At 47.3% G+C, this 12,949-nt stretch overlaps 1 protein-coding gene across 1 annotated transcript; it reads right to left on the minus strand.

Annotated features, from left to right (window-relative positions):
* Positions 1–7,037: 7,037 nt before the first annotated feature.
* LOC125536498 (BTB/POZ domain-containing protein At3g49900) lies at positions 7,038–11,937 on the minus strand. The gene is made up of 4 exons (XM_048699725.1): positions 11,574–11,937; positions 11,361–11,433; positions 8,200–8,703; positions 7,038–8,114 (listed from the first exon to the last, which is right to left on the minus strand). Exons 1-4 carry the CDS (start codon positions 11,801–11,803, stop codon positions 7,269–7,271), a joined length of 1,653 nt encoding a protein of 550 aa, XP_048555682.1. The 5' UTR covers positions 11,804–11,937; the 3' UTR covers positions 7,038–7,268.
* Between the last annotated feature and the right edge of the window lie 1,012 nt (positions 11,938–12,949).

A 12,949-nucleotide genomic window follows, 5' to 3' on the forward strand; every position in this document is an offset into this window, starting at 1 on the left:
TAGTTTCAAGAAAAGGGCAAAGGGAAGAAGGGGAACTTCAAGAAGAACGGTAGGCAAGTTGCTGCTCAAGTGAAGAAGCCCAAGTCTGGTCCTAAGTCTGAGACTAAGTGCTTCTACTACAAAGGGACTGGTCACTGGAAGCGGAACTGCCCCAAGTATTTGGGGGATAAGAAGGATGGCAAAGTGAACAAAGGTATATTTGATATATAGATTATTGATGTGTATTTTACTAGTGTTCGTAGCAACCCCTCGGTATTTGATACTGGTTCAGTTGCTAAGAGTAGTAACTCAAAACGGGAGTTGCAGAATGAACATAGACTAGTTAAGGGTGAAGTGATGATGTGTGTTGGAAGTGGTTCCAAGATTGATATGATCATCATCGCACACTCCCTATACTTTTGGGATTAGTGTTGAACCTAAATAAGTGTTATTTGGTGTTTGCGTTGAGCATGAATATGATTTGATCATGTTTATTGCAATACGGTTATTCATTTAAGTAAGAGAATAAATTGTTGTTCTGTTTACATGAATAAAACCTTATATGGTTACACACCCAATGAAAATGGTTCGTTGGATCTCGATCGTAGTGATACACATATTCATAATATTGAAACCAAAAGATGCAAATTTAATAATGATAGTGCAACTTATTTGTGGCACTGTCGTTTAGGTCATATTGGTGTAAAGCGCATGAAGAAAATCCATGTTGATGGGCTTTTGGAATCACTTGATTATGAATCAGTTGATGCTTGCGAACCATGCCTCATGGGCAAGATGACTAAGACTCTGTTCTCCGGAGCAATGGAGCGAGCAACAGATTTGTTGGAAATCATACATACTGATGTATGTGGTCCGATGAATATTGAGGCTCGCGGCAGGTATCATTATTTTCTGATCTTCACAGGTGATTTGAGAAGATATGAGTATATCTACTTGATGAAACACAAGTCTGAAACATTTGAAAAGTTCAAAGAATTTCAGAGTGAAGTGGAAAATCATTGTAACAAAAACAAAAGTTTCTACGATATGATCGCAGAAGTAAAATATTTGAGTTACGAGTTTGGCCTTCAGTTAAAAACAATGTGAAATAGTTTCACTACTCACGCCACCTGGAACACCACAGTGTAATGGTGTGTCCGAACGTCATAACCATACTTTATTAGATATGGTGCGATCTATGATGTCTCTTACCGATCTACCACTATCGTTTTGGGGTTATGCATTAGAGACAGCTGCATTCACGTTAAATAGGGCACCATCTAAATCCGTTGAGATGACACCGTATGAACTATGGTTTGGCAAGAAACCTAAGCTGTCATTTCTTAAAGTTTGAGGTTGCAATGCTTATGTGAAAAAGTTTCAACCTGATAAGCTCAAACCCAAATCGGAGAAGTGCATCTTCATAGGATACCCAAAAGAAAATGTTGGGTACACCTTCTATCACAGATCCGAAGGCAAGATATTCGTTGCTTTGAATGGATCCTTTCTAGAGAAGGAGTTTCTCTCGAAAGAAGTGAGTGGGAGGAAAGTAGAACTTGATGAGGTAATTGTACCTGCTCCCTTATTGGAAAGTAGTTCATCACAGAAATCTGTTCCTGTGACTACTACACCAATTAGTGAGGAAGCTAATGATGATGATCATGTAACTTCAGATCAAGTTACTACCGAACCTCGTAGGTAAACCAGAGTGAGATCCGCACCAGAGTGGTACGGTAATCCTATTCTGGAGGTCATGTTACTTGACCATGACGAGCCTACGAACTATGAGGAAGCGATGATGAGCCCAGATTCCGCGAAATGGCTTGAGGCCATGAAATCTGAGATGAGATCCATGTATGAGAACAAAGTATGGACTTTGATTGACTTGCCCAATGATCGGCGAGCCATTGAGATTAAATGGATCTTCAAGAGGAAGACGGACGCTGATAGTAGTGTTACTATCTACAAAGCTAGAATTGTCGCAAAAAGGTTTTCGACAAGTTCATGGTGTTGACTACGATGAGAGTTTCTCACTCGTATCTATGCTTAAGTCTGTCCGAATCATGTTAGCAATTGCCGCATTTTATGAAATCTGGCAAATGGATAAACAAAACTGCATTCCTTAATGGATTTATTAAAGAAGAGTTGTATATGATGCATCCAGAAAGGTTTTGTCAATCCTAAAGGTGCTAAGGAAATATGCAAGCTCCAGCGATCCATCTATGGACTGGTGCAAGCATCTCGGAGTTGGAATATACACTTTGATAAGTTGATCAAAGCATATAGTTTTATATAGACTTGCGGTGAAGCCTGTATTTACAAGAAAGTGAGTGGGAGCACTACAACATTTCTGATAAGTGTATGTGAATGACATATTATTGATCGAAAATAATGTAGAATTATTCTGCAAAGCATAAATGAGTGTTTGAAAGGGATTTTTCAAAGAAAGACCTCAGTGAAGCTGCTTACATATTAAGCATCAAGATCTATAGAGATAGATCAAGACGCTTGATAAGTTTTTTCAATGAGTACATACCTTGACAAGATTTTGAAATAGTTCAAAATGGAACAGTCAAAAAAGAGTTCTTGCCTGTGTTACAAGGTGTGAAATTGAGTAAGACTCAAAGCCCGACCACGACAGAAGATAGAAAGAGAATGAAAGTCATTCCCTATGCCTCAGCCATAGGTTCTATAAAGTATGCCATGCTGTGTACCAGACCTATTGTATACCCTGCCCTGAGTTTGGCAAGGGAGTACAATAGTGATCTAGGAGTAGATCACTGGACATTGGTCAAAATTATCCTTACTGGAGTAAGGATATGTTTCTCGATTATGGAGGTGACAAAAGGTTCGTCGTAAAGGATTACGTCGATGCAAGTTTTGACACTGATCCAGATGACTCTAAGTCTCAATCTGGATACATATTGAAAGTGGGAGCAATTAGCTAGAGTAGCTCCGTGTAGAGCATTGTTGACATAGAAATTTGCAAAATACATACATATCTGAATGTTGCAGACCCGTTGACTAAACTTCTCTCACAAGAAAAACATGATCACACCTTAGTACTCTTTGGGTGTTAATCACATAGCGATGTGAACTAGATTATTGACTCTAGTAAACCCTTTGGGTGTTGGTCACATGACGATGTGAACTATGGGAGTTAATCACATGGTGATGTGAACTATTGATGTTAAATCACATGGCGATGTGATCTAGATTATTGACTCTAGTGCAAGTGGGAGACTGAAGGAAATATGCCCTAGAAGAAATAATAAAGTTATTATTTATTTCCTTATTTCATGATAAATGTTTATTATTCATGCTAGAATTGTATTAACCGGAAACATAATACATGTGTGAATACATAGACAAATAAAGTGTCACTAGTATGCCTCTACTTGACTAGCTCGTTGATCAAAGATGGTTAAGTTTCCTAACCATAGACATGAGTTGTCATTTGATTAACGAGATCACATCATTAGGAGAATGATGTGATTGACTTGACCCATTCCGTTAGCTTAGCACTTGATCGTTTAGTTTGTTGCTATTGCTTTCTTCATGACTTATACATGTTCCTATGACTATGAGATTATGCAACTCCCGTTTACCGGAGGAACACTTTGTGTGCCACCAAACGTCACAACGTAACTGGGTGATTATAAAGGTGCTCTACAGGTGTCTCCGAAGGTACTTGTTGGGTTGGCGTATTTCGAGATTAGGATTTGTCACTCCGATTGTCAGAGAGGTATCTCTGGGCCCACTCGGTAATGCACATCACTATAAGCCTTGCAAGCATTGCAACTAATGAGTTAGTTGCAGGATGATGTATTACAGAACAAGTAAAGAGACTTGCAGGTAACGAGATAGAACTAGGTATTCAGATACCGATGATCGAATCTCGGGCAAGTAACATACCGATGACAAAGGGAACAACGTATGTTGTTATGCGGTCTGACCGATAAAGATCTTCGTAGAATATGTAGGAGCCAATCTGGGCATCCAGGTCCCGCTATTGGTTATTGACCAGAGAGGTGTCTTGGTCATATCTACATACTTCTCGAACCCGTAGGGTCCGCACGCTTAACGTTCGTTGACGATATAGTACTATGAGTTATGTATGTTGGTGACCGAATGTTGTTCGGAGTCCCGGATAAGATCACGGACATGACGAGGAGCTCCGGAATGGTCCGGAGGTAAAGATTCATATATTGGATGATATGGTTTGGCCAAGGGGTCAGGCCCATGGGGCTATAAGTCGGTGCAAAAGGAGTTTTGCGGAGGCCAGGGGGCCAAACGCCGGAGACCCTGGCGTCTGGCCCTGGGCCAGACGCCGAGGCCCATGGCGTCTGGGCCAAACGCCAAGGATTGTGGCGTTTGGTCCCGGAGTCCAAGTGGGACTCTTGCCTTTCGGGCAAAACCGACTTTGAGGAGGCTTTTGCTCCAAGTTTCGACCCCAGGGCTCAACATATAAATAGAGGGGCAGGGCTAGCAACAAAGACACATCAAGAAATACCAAGCCGTGTGCCGGCTACCCCGTCTCCTCTAGTTTATCCTCTGTCATAGTTTTCGTAGTGCTTAGGTGAAGCCCTGCGGAGATTGTTCTTCACCAACACCGTCACCACGTCGTCGTGCTACCGGAACTCATCTACTACTTCGCCCCTCTTGCTGGATCGAGAAGGCGAGGATGTCACCGAGCCGAACGTGTGTAGAACTCGGAGGTGCCGTGCTTTCGGTACTTGGATCGGTTGGATCGTGAAGACGTACGACTACATCAACCGCGTTGATATAACGCTTCTGCGAACGGTCTACAAGGGTATGTAGACAACACTCTCCCCTCTCGTTGCTATGCATCACCATGATCCTGCGTGTGCGTAGGAAAATTTTGAAATTACTACGTTCCCCAACACTACGAGCTTTCCATATACTGGTTTACGCTTATTTACTTTCCCGTTGCTATTGTTACAATCACTACAAAAAACCAAAAACATTACTTTGCTTTCATTACTCTTTTGTTACCGTTACCATCACTATCATATTACTTTGCTACTAAACAGTTTGCTGCAGATACTAAGTTTCCAGGAGTGGTTGAATTGACAACTCAACTGCTAATACTTGAGAATATTCTTTGTCTCCCCTTGTGTCGAATCAACAAATTTGGGTTGAATACTCTACCCTCGAAAGCTGTTGCGATCCCCTATACTTGTGGGTTATCATCCCATTGCAAGAAAGATCAATCTAGTAGGCCAAACCAAACTGATAATTCGAAGAGACTTGTAAAGATAAACCAATCATACATAAAAGAATTCAGAGGAGATTCAAATATTTTTCATAGATAAACTTGATCATAAACCCACAACTCATCGGATCTCGACAAACACACCGCAAAACAAGATTACATCGAATAGATCTCCAAGAAGATCGAGGAGAACTTTGTATTGAGATCCAAAGAGAGAGAAGAAGCCATCTACCTAATAACTATGAACCCGTAAGTCTGAAGTAAACTACTCACACATCACCGGAGAGGCCATGGAGTTGATGTAGAGGCCCTCCGTGATCAATGCCCCTCCGGCGGAGCTCCGGAAAAGGCCCCAAGATGGGATCTCTCGGTACAGAAGGTTGCGGCAGTGGAATTAGGTTTTCGTGGTGCTCCTGGATGTTTGGAGGGTACATGGATATATATAGGATGAAGAAGTACGTCGGTGGGGCAACGGGGGGCCCACGAGGGTGGAGGACGCACCCAAGGGGGTAGGCGCGCCCCCCTGCCTCGTGGCTTCCTCCGTTGTTTCTTGACGCCCACTCCAAGTCTCCTGGATCACGTTTGTTGAGAAAATCACGTTCCCGAAGGTTTCATTCCGTTTGGATTCCGTTTGATATTCCTTTTTTTCGAAACCCTAAAATAGGCAAAAAAAACAGCAATTTGGGCCGGGCCTCCGATTAGTAGGTTAGTCCAAAAAATGATATAAAAGTGTAAAATAAAGCTCATTGACATCGAGAATAGATAATATAATAGCATAGAGCAATCAAAAATTATAGATACGTTAGAGACGTATCACCTACTAGCCCGAGGTCCCCGACGACGGGGGCGACACCACGATGGAGACGGGGCCTGACGACTCCACCCCGGCTTCGCACCTCCTGTGCACGCTGACTTCACCATGGAGCAGACGCATGTGCAGTTTAACGCTGTCATGGCGGAAGTGTGGCCTGCACCGGCGCCTTTATTGGTGTTCAAGCAGGCACAGGAGGAACAACAGTACAACATGTTCCTCCTGGAGCAGCACCGGTTGGCGGAGGGTCAGACCTATACGCGAGCGCGCGAGAGAGGAGGCCGTGGCGGCCATGGCCGCGGCGAACCCAAATTTCGTCATGAAGCAGCGTGCCATCTACGATGCCGGCCGCTCTCAAGCCGCCTCTCGCTAGGAAGCAGCAGTCGCGGAGGCGCAACTACAGGTGATCGCGGAGGAGAACAACGCCAGCTGCGCCTCCTACGCGCCGCCGACGAACCATCAGCTGGCCCGGTGGGACGACGACAACCAAGGTGCTACCATTTCCCTCGTGGACCTCACGTCCACCAGCAAGGGACAAGGTGCGGACTCCTCCGAGGATGAGTAGGCCACGGGAGGCGGCGGGCCCTGGTGTCCCATGTGGCCCGGTTCGTCTCTCATGGTCTACCCTTCCTCGTCGAAGGCCGCACCTTCACTTCATCGGTCTTATCGTCAGTGTTCATGGAGACAGCGGAAGGAGGACGATACGTGCTTGGATGCCGGCCGCCGGCGTAGGATTGGTTTAGGGTCGGGTCTATTTTTTGTTCTAACTGTTCAAAATATAGTTAAATCCATCGTGTTTGTATGAAATTTGTCATGTTCGTACAAAATCCGGTCTATTTGTACGAAATCCGGCCGTGTTTGCATGAGTTTCATCCGATTTGTTGAAAATAAAATAAAATATATGCAATTAGTGTTGGATGTCTGACCTCTTGCATCCATGTCCACGGACTGGACTCAATGCGAGAGGAAATTTGCGGGTTGCGTTGAATATTCCCTTAACTTGCACGCAAGGACGAAAAAGTAGTTCTACTGAAACAAGGTAAACGTCGCATGGACGGACCCTTGGACGTACAGATTCATATGGCCGTGTGAAAATCAACAGTTCCGATACAGTGAGACTGAAACTCGTATATACACCGCACCGATCAGAGATAAGCCATGATAAGCACCCAAAGCCTCCGACAAGTATTCGGCGTGCACCGATTGCCGCTGATCTCTCGGCTCTCGCGGTGCATCGACTGGTCACACCATCGACAGGTTCCTCCGGTGAGGCCGAGCACTCCACTCCTCCTTGCACGGCTCCTTGTCGTAGCCGTCCTCCGGCTCCGGTGGACATGACGCACACGCGCCTTTCTCGCCGACGCGGACGTCAGTGCCGGCGTCATCACTGCTCGCGGGCGGCGGCGCGACACCGTTCCCTGGCCTCCGGCCGAACAGGCTCTTGAACCCGTGCACCAGACGTGACTTGAGGCTAAGGTTGCCCTTGGCGACGGAGCGGCCGGTGGTGGCGGTGCTGGACGAGAGGTCCTCGCCGTTCCAGAGCCGGCTACGCGGAATGCGGAAGCTGGCCGACTTGGCGGACACGCGGTCGATGGCGGCCGAGGCCGTGGCAGCAGCCGCGGCCTGCTCGGAATGGCGCAGGCGGCAGCGGAGACCGGCGAGCTCGCGCTCGAGCGTGTCGATGCGGTGCCCCGTGGCATCCATGGATGCGCGGATGTGCGCGGACTGGCGCAGCACCGCGTCGCGCTGGAGGATGTCGCCGAGCGTCATGTTGGCGGCGTCCCCGGCGGTCGCGGCGGCGACGGCGCTGCTGAACGGGCCGGAGATGGACCTCTTATGTAGCCCAGGCGGCAACGGCAGCGGCGCGGCGGAGACGGGAGCCGCGGCGGCGGCGGCGTGGTGGTGCTGGGTGAGCAGCATGGAGTGGTGCGAGTGCAGCTGCTCGACGAGCATGGCCTGGACGACGAAGCGGAGCGGCAGCCGCGGGTTCTGCACGAGGTGCATGAAGAGGTGGTGCGACAGCTTGGCGCAGTTCACGTTGTAGCACAGCCGGCTCTTCTCCTCCTCCGTCAGCTTCCCCTTGTGGTTCTGCACCCACATCCGTGCGTGAAACGATCAGCACTCTACACAGCAACTCATTTCACAAAACATTCTACTGGGACGAAAGCTTTACCTCGAGGTAGTGATCCACGATGGTGTACATGAGGTCGTGGTCGTGCGCGAGCCGCGCGCGCATGGCCTCCACGACCACCTGGAACTCCTCCAGCGGCAGCGCTGCCACGTCCTCGAGCCACCTGCCGTCCGCGCCGCCGGACGCCGCGAGCGTCTCCAGGCACCGCACCAGCAGCCCCGCGCCGGCCCCGGCGGCCTCGCCGCCGAGGAACGCCGCGCACGACCGCAGCACAGCTGCGGCGCGCCCGTGGTCCGTGGCCACTTCCTCGAAGAAGTAGTCCTCGGCGCGGCGTGCCAGCCCGTCCTCCGCGGTCAGCTCCAGCCAGTCCGCGGCCACCCACGCCGCGGCGAGGTTGTCCGGCGACAGCGCCACGTCGGCGCCGTAGCAGGAAGCCACGGCGTCGGCGAACGCGTCGACCGTGAGGCCCGCCGGTAGGTCCACGGCGATGTCGCTGCACTCCGACAGCTGCCGCTTCAGGTAGCTGCTCTCCGACGTGATCGGGTCCTGGGAACAGACAACTCACTCTGTGCATTTAAAAACCGAACCGAAAAACTATATCGAAAATAAACCGAACCGAACCGATTTTATGGGTTTTATGGTTTTTGTTTTCGGTATGGTATGAACTTTTCATACCGTTTTGAACTTTGGTTTATATGGTATATACCGAAAAACCGAACGGTTAACCGAATAAACCGAAGTAAAAACTAAATTTATATTTCTTGAGATAAATAACCATACAAGTTGTCATTTTTCTTGTACACGAGTCAAATTCACTACTAAGCACGTAATTTTTTCTTGTAACATAGTTATTTTTCTCTTTTTAAAATGCTAAGCACGTCCATAACCATCAACAGATGAATCAATGCAAGCATATACACTTATATATATAGTTATATACTATTTATGTAAAATAGTATGTGTTTTGAGTCATAAATTTGTAAGTTATTATTACGTCATTTTCAAATTCGCGTTAGGTTTGGTTTTTATGGTATATACCGAAACCATACCGAAACCGAACCATATTTTAATTTCATACCGTATTTATCAAAGTATTAATACCGTACAAACCAGAAAACCGTATAAACCGAACCATGTAAACCGAATAAACCGAACGCACAGAGTGACAGACAACAGAGCAACGTGGTAAAAATACGGAATCTGTAAATAAATTTGAACATCCAGGAGCACAAGTACCACTACATTTGGATCGTTTAACTGTCGCTTAATGGAGTTAGAAAAAAAACATTTGGATCGTTTCATTTGTAACATCAATCTCTTGGCTTGGCTGGCTAAAAAACATCAGTGTACGTCCGGTACTCTGAAATTTGAACTTACTAGGCGGCAGGAAAAATCGTAGGAATAAGCACAGAGCTAGAGCACTTGATCCGGCAGATGATTGGCCTAGCCCACAAGATGAGCAGAGGCCAACAAAAAACAGGTTGCATGTTTGCTGGCACTAATTGGATCTTTATCATTTTGGTACAATTGGCAACAGTTTCGGGCTTTCAGTGGCTTTTGGCCTGTATCTGTCAAACTCATTTGAGTTCTGCAGTTCGAGGGAGGAAAAGACCAAGAAAACAGTGTTTCTTGTGCCTGTCGAACTCACTTCAGCAATAAACCGAACCGGGCTGCAGCCAAGCTGAAAACAAAATTGTAGAATGTTCCGAACTGTGAAATCCGAATCCCAGCAAAGTAAGTACTGTACTACTGTACTACTACTACGATCAAAGTTTAATACGTACAGTAGTAGTACGACTCCATAAATAAAATTTGAAATGGTCCGTCCGTCTGATCCTCACATTTACTCAGATCTCCCTTCTGTCGGCCAGCATGAATGCAATGGGCGATACCCCTCCTCGCAGTACGTCGATACTGCCTGGTCCCGATCCCGAAAGAAATTCATACGACGCCACTTGAATTTCCGGCACGATCGACTGTAAATCTACGTCGAATTCAATACGCGAACTGCGCCGGCCCATGTGTCCGATCGTATGTAGAGGGACCAAAAGCCTAACCATTTTTACATGAGATCTCCTCGACCTCTTCTTGCCACACTCCTTGCCATGTCAAAGTTCAGTTGAAACCAACACGGCACAGCGGGTAAAAGAGACGATGCAGGAGCATGCAGGAACATATACTACTGCTACAGTCGACGTGCATGTGTAGAGCTAGGATGGCAGGCAGAAGGCAGTAAACTTGTCTGAAGGCGCCAGTAACTCCTGAGACAGAGGTTACTGGAAGTTTACGATCGCTCCTGCTGCACGCAGGGCAGTGCGCTAATCAAGGCAATGGAGTAAATGTGGTACAGAATCGGCCATCCATTATTGCCTGTTAGGACGCCATTGGCACTCTGCTGTTCATCGTGGGGCAGAGGCTCTGGCATTTGTCTACTTGGGGCACTTAAGCTAATCCAGAGGCCAAGACCATCAAGGGTCCACCTCCGCTTACAAAAGACTTGAGAATCAATTTATATTTTTCATGTATTCTATCGGAAGCATGCGGGAACTGAACTGTTTCCTGCAGGAATTTTACGCGCATTCGGGGAAGAATCCCATAGCCGTGATGAGGATCTTATGTAGGTCAAATAGCTCAATGTGCTACTACAGTGACAATATTGGCAGGCAGCTAACCAGGGAGAAGGCGAAATCTTAGTGCAAGGTTGAAACTAAGAGACACTTTTATTTTTTCTGAAACTCCTACGGTGAATCTATGGGCACTGCCAGGGGAGTGCGCAGTAACTATTTGTGAGTTACTGCTCGTTCGTTAACCGTCACAAGAAACATCTGACGACGTGGGCGTGGACTGCGTTGTCTGTCATCTCTGCGCCGCGCACGTATCCAGCAGGGCTCGTATTGAATTTGCCATAAATAAATTTCTTCCTACTAACGGAAAACATGCAGCTGCAGCACGGCCTATTCTTTTCTTTTCTTCATCTTGGTTTTACTAAAGGAAAATTGACGGGAGTTACTAGTGCAGGAGATTAATTGGAAACGCTTGGCATGTGGTAAAATTCGACTAATATGGCAGTTTCGAAGAAGAAAGAAGTGATTCATCATCACTGCCGTCGATTTTTAAGGGAGGTGGTGAATTTCTTCTGTCCGAAGTGTTCGATCGTTCAAGAAAAGAAAGGAAAAGGAGCGGTTGATCTTGGTATATCTTACCCTGTGAAGATGGAAGCAGTGTTCTTGGACACGCACGATCACGTCCGGCTTGCGCGATCCATTCGCCCGCGACCTAATCAAACATGGAGGCAAAAAATCGATCGCCGGTCAGTAAGAATGTGAGATGATGCCGAGTTCTGAACTCTGCGTACGTCCATGGAATCCAGAACAGATCGCAACGAACTGAATTGTCACACTGGCTGACACACGTACCATCCTTGCACCGCGGTCCTGAGCGCCGGCGGGAGGGAGGAGGAGGCGGACGGCGCCGCGGGCGAGCAGGACGTCGACGTGGGCGCGGAGGAGGACATGGTGGGCGAGTTGAAGCAGTCCTCCGTCTCCTCCTCCTCCTCCTCCTCCTCGTCTTCCTCCTCGTGGTCGTCCTCGTAGATGGTGTCCACGACGCCGAGCTCCTGCCAGCTCCTGCCCATCTCCATGGCCATGCCTGTTGGCTCCTACTCCTTCTCGATCTCCAACTTCTTGTCCTATCTGGCTATCTACCACCAGCGCGACCCCTGTCCCTGTGGAGGAGGAGCGACGGCTGTGGCTGCTGCGGCTCTTGTAGGTGTAGTACCGGGCGATGCCATTAGGGGGCCGGGGTGTTGAATTGGGATGGCAATGAATGCGTGCATGTGGATGGTAAATGCGGTGGCACCCCCCGCGTCTCCGATCGAGCGCTGTCCTTCCGCCTGCACCACTGCTCCTGCTCGTGTGCGTTTTGTTTTGTTTTGTTTTCGGCCTCCGTGGATCCATCGTGCATGCAGTCCGGTCGTGTGAAGCGTGAGAGTAACTACCCTGTGCTATAGAAGTGGGGTTGCCGACACGGGGCTCGGGCCGTCGGATCGTGCAATGGATGGCCCAGACTTGTCGCCGCCGCCAAGTAACGGATGGCTTGACCGACCGGTAGTTCCAAGATTTCCGATTTTCTTAAAAAAAATCCAAGATTTCCGTACAAAAAGAATTGGTAACCCCCCTATCCAAGAACGCCACATGTCGCACAAAACACTTATTCATAGAACCCTCGTAGCCACCGGAAGTTTGCCAAGAGGCATGGAAATCGCGAAAGATTATCATGGCAATTTATGTTGTATGAGGATGAAAATTTTAGTTAATCTTGAATAAATATTCAAGAGTATTGTTGCTGTTTGTGGCAAGGATTTGCCGTGTTTCTAGAAGAAATTGCATACCTACAACAACTAAAATTGCCATAAAAATGTTCGTTTTGTTATGCCCTCACGGGGATGTCAGTATAATAACACTCCCCATTTCATATATGTTTTAATAAAGTAATCTACGACCTCTTTGATTAAAGAGAAAAATGCACAAATACACAACATTGGTTTTTTGTAGGACCGCCCTCAAGGCATTTTATTCATTTTGACGGATCATATATTGCAAAGTGAAAGATGGGCTGCTCCATTAGCTTCTCCGCCCCGTCCATCAAAGAACGATTCCCTACAAGTTCGAGATATAGGTATGCATTACCCTAATGAGATGTCCCCCAACCAAGCGGTCATCCCCATGTTGCCATGCGGAAAAGACAAACTAGCAATCCGTCTCAACAATGATGTTGGAGAGGCCATTAGCAA

The sequence above is a fragment of the Triticum urartu genome, chromosome 2, assembly GCF_003073215.2.
Source record: "Triticum urartu cultivar G1812 chromosome 2, Tu2.1, whole genome shotgun sequence".
Classification (NCBI taxonomy): Eukaryota; Viridiplantae; Streptophyta; class Magnoliopsida; order Poales; family Poaceae; genus Triticum; species Triticum urartu.

Bases quoted from the DNA above. Each gene is read 5' to 3' on its own strand.
- LOC125536498 (XM_048699725.1), bottom strand. From the start codon at position 11,803: ATGGCCATGGAGATGGGCAGGAGCTGGCAGGAGCTCGGCGTCGTGGAC. The intron at 11,434-11,573 runs GTACGTGTGTCA...ATGTTTGATTAG, and splicing joins AGGACCGCGGTGCAAGGATG to GTCGCGGGCGAATGGATCGC. The intron at 8,115-8,199 runs GTAAAGCTTTCG...ATGTGGGTGCAG, and splicing joins TCGTGGATCACTACCTCGAG to AACCACAAGGGGAAGCTGAC.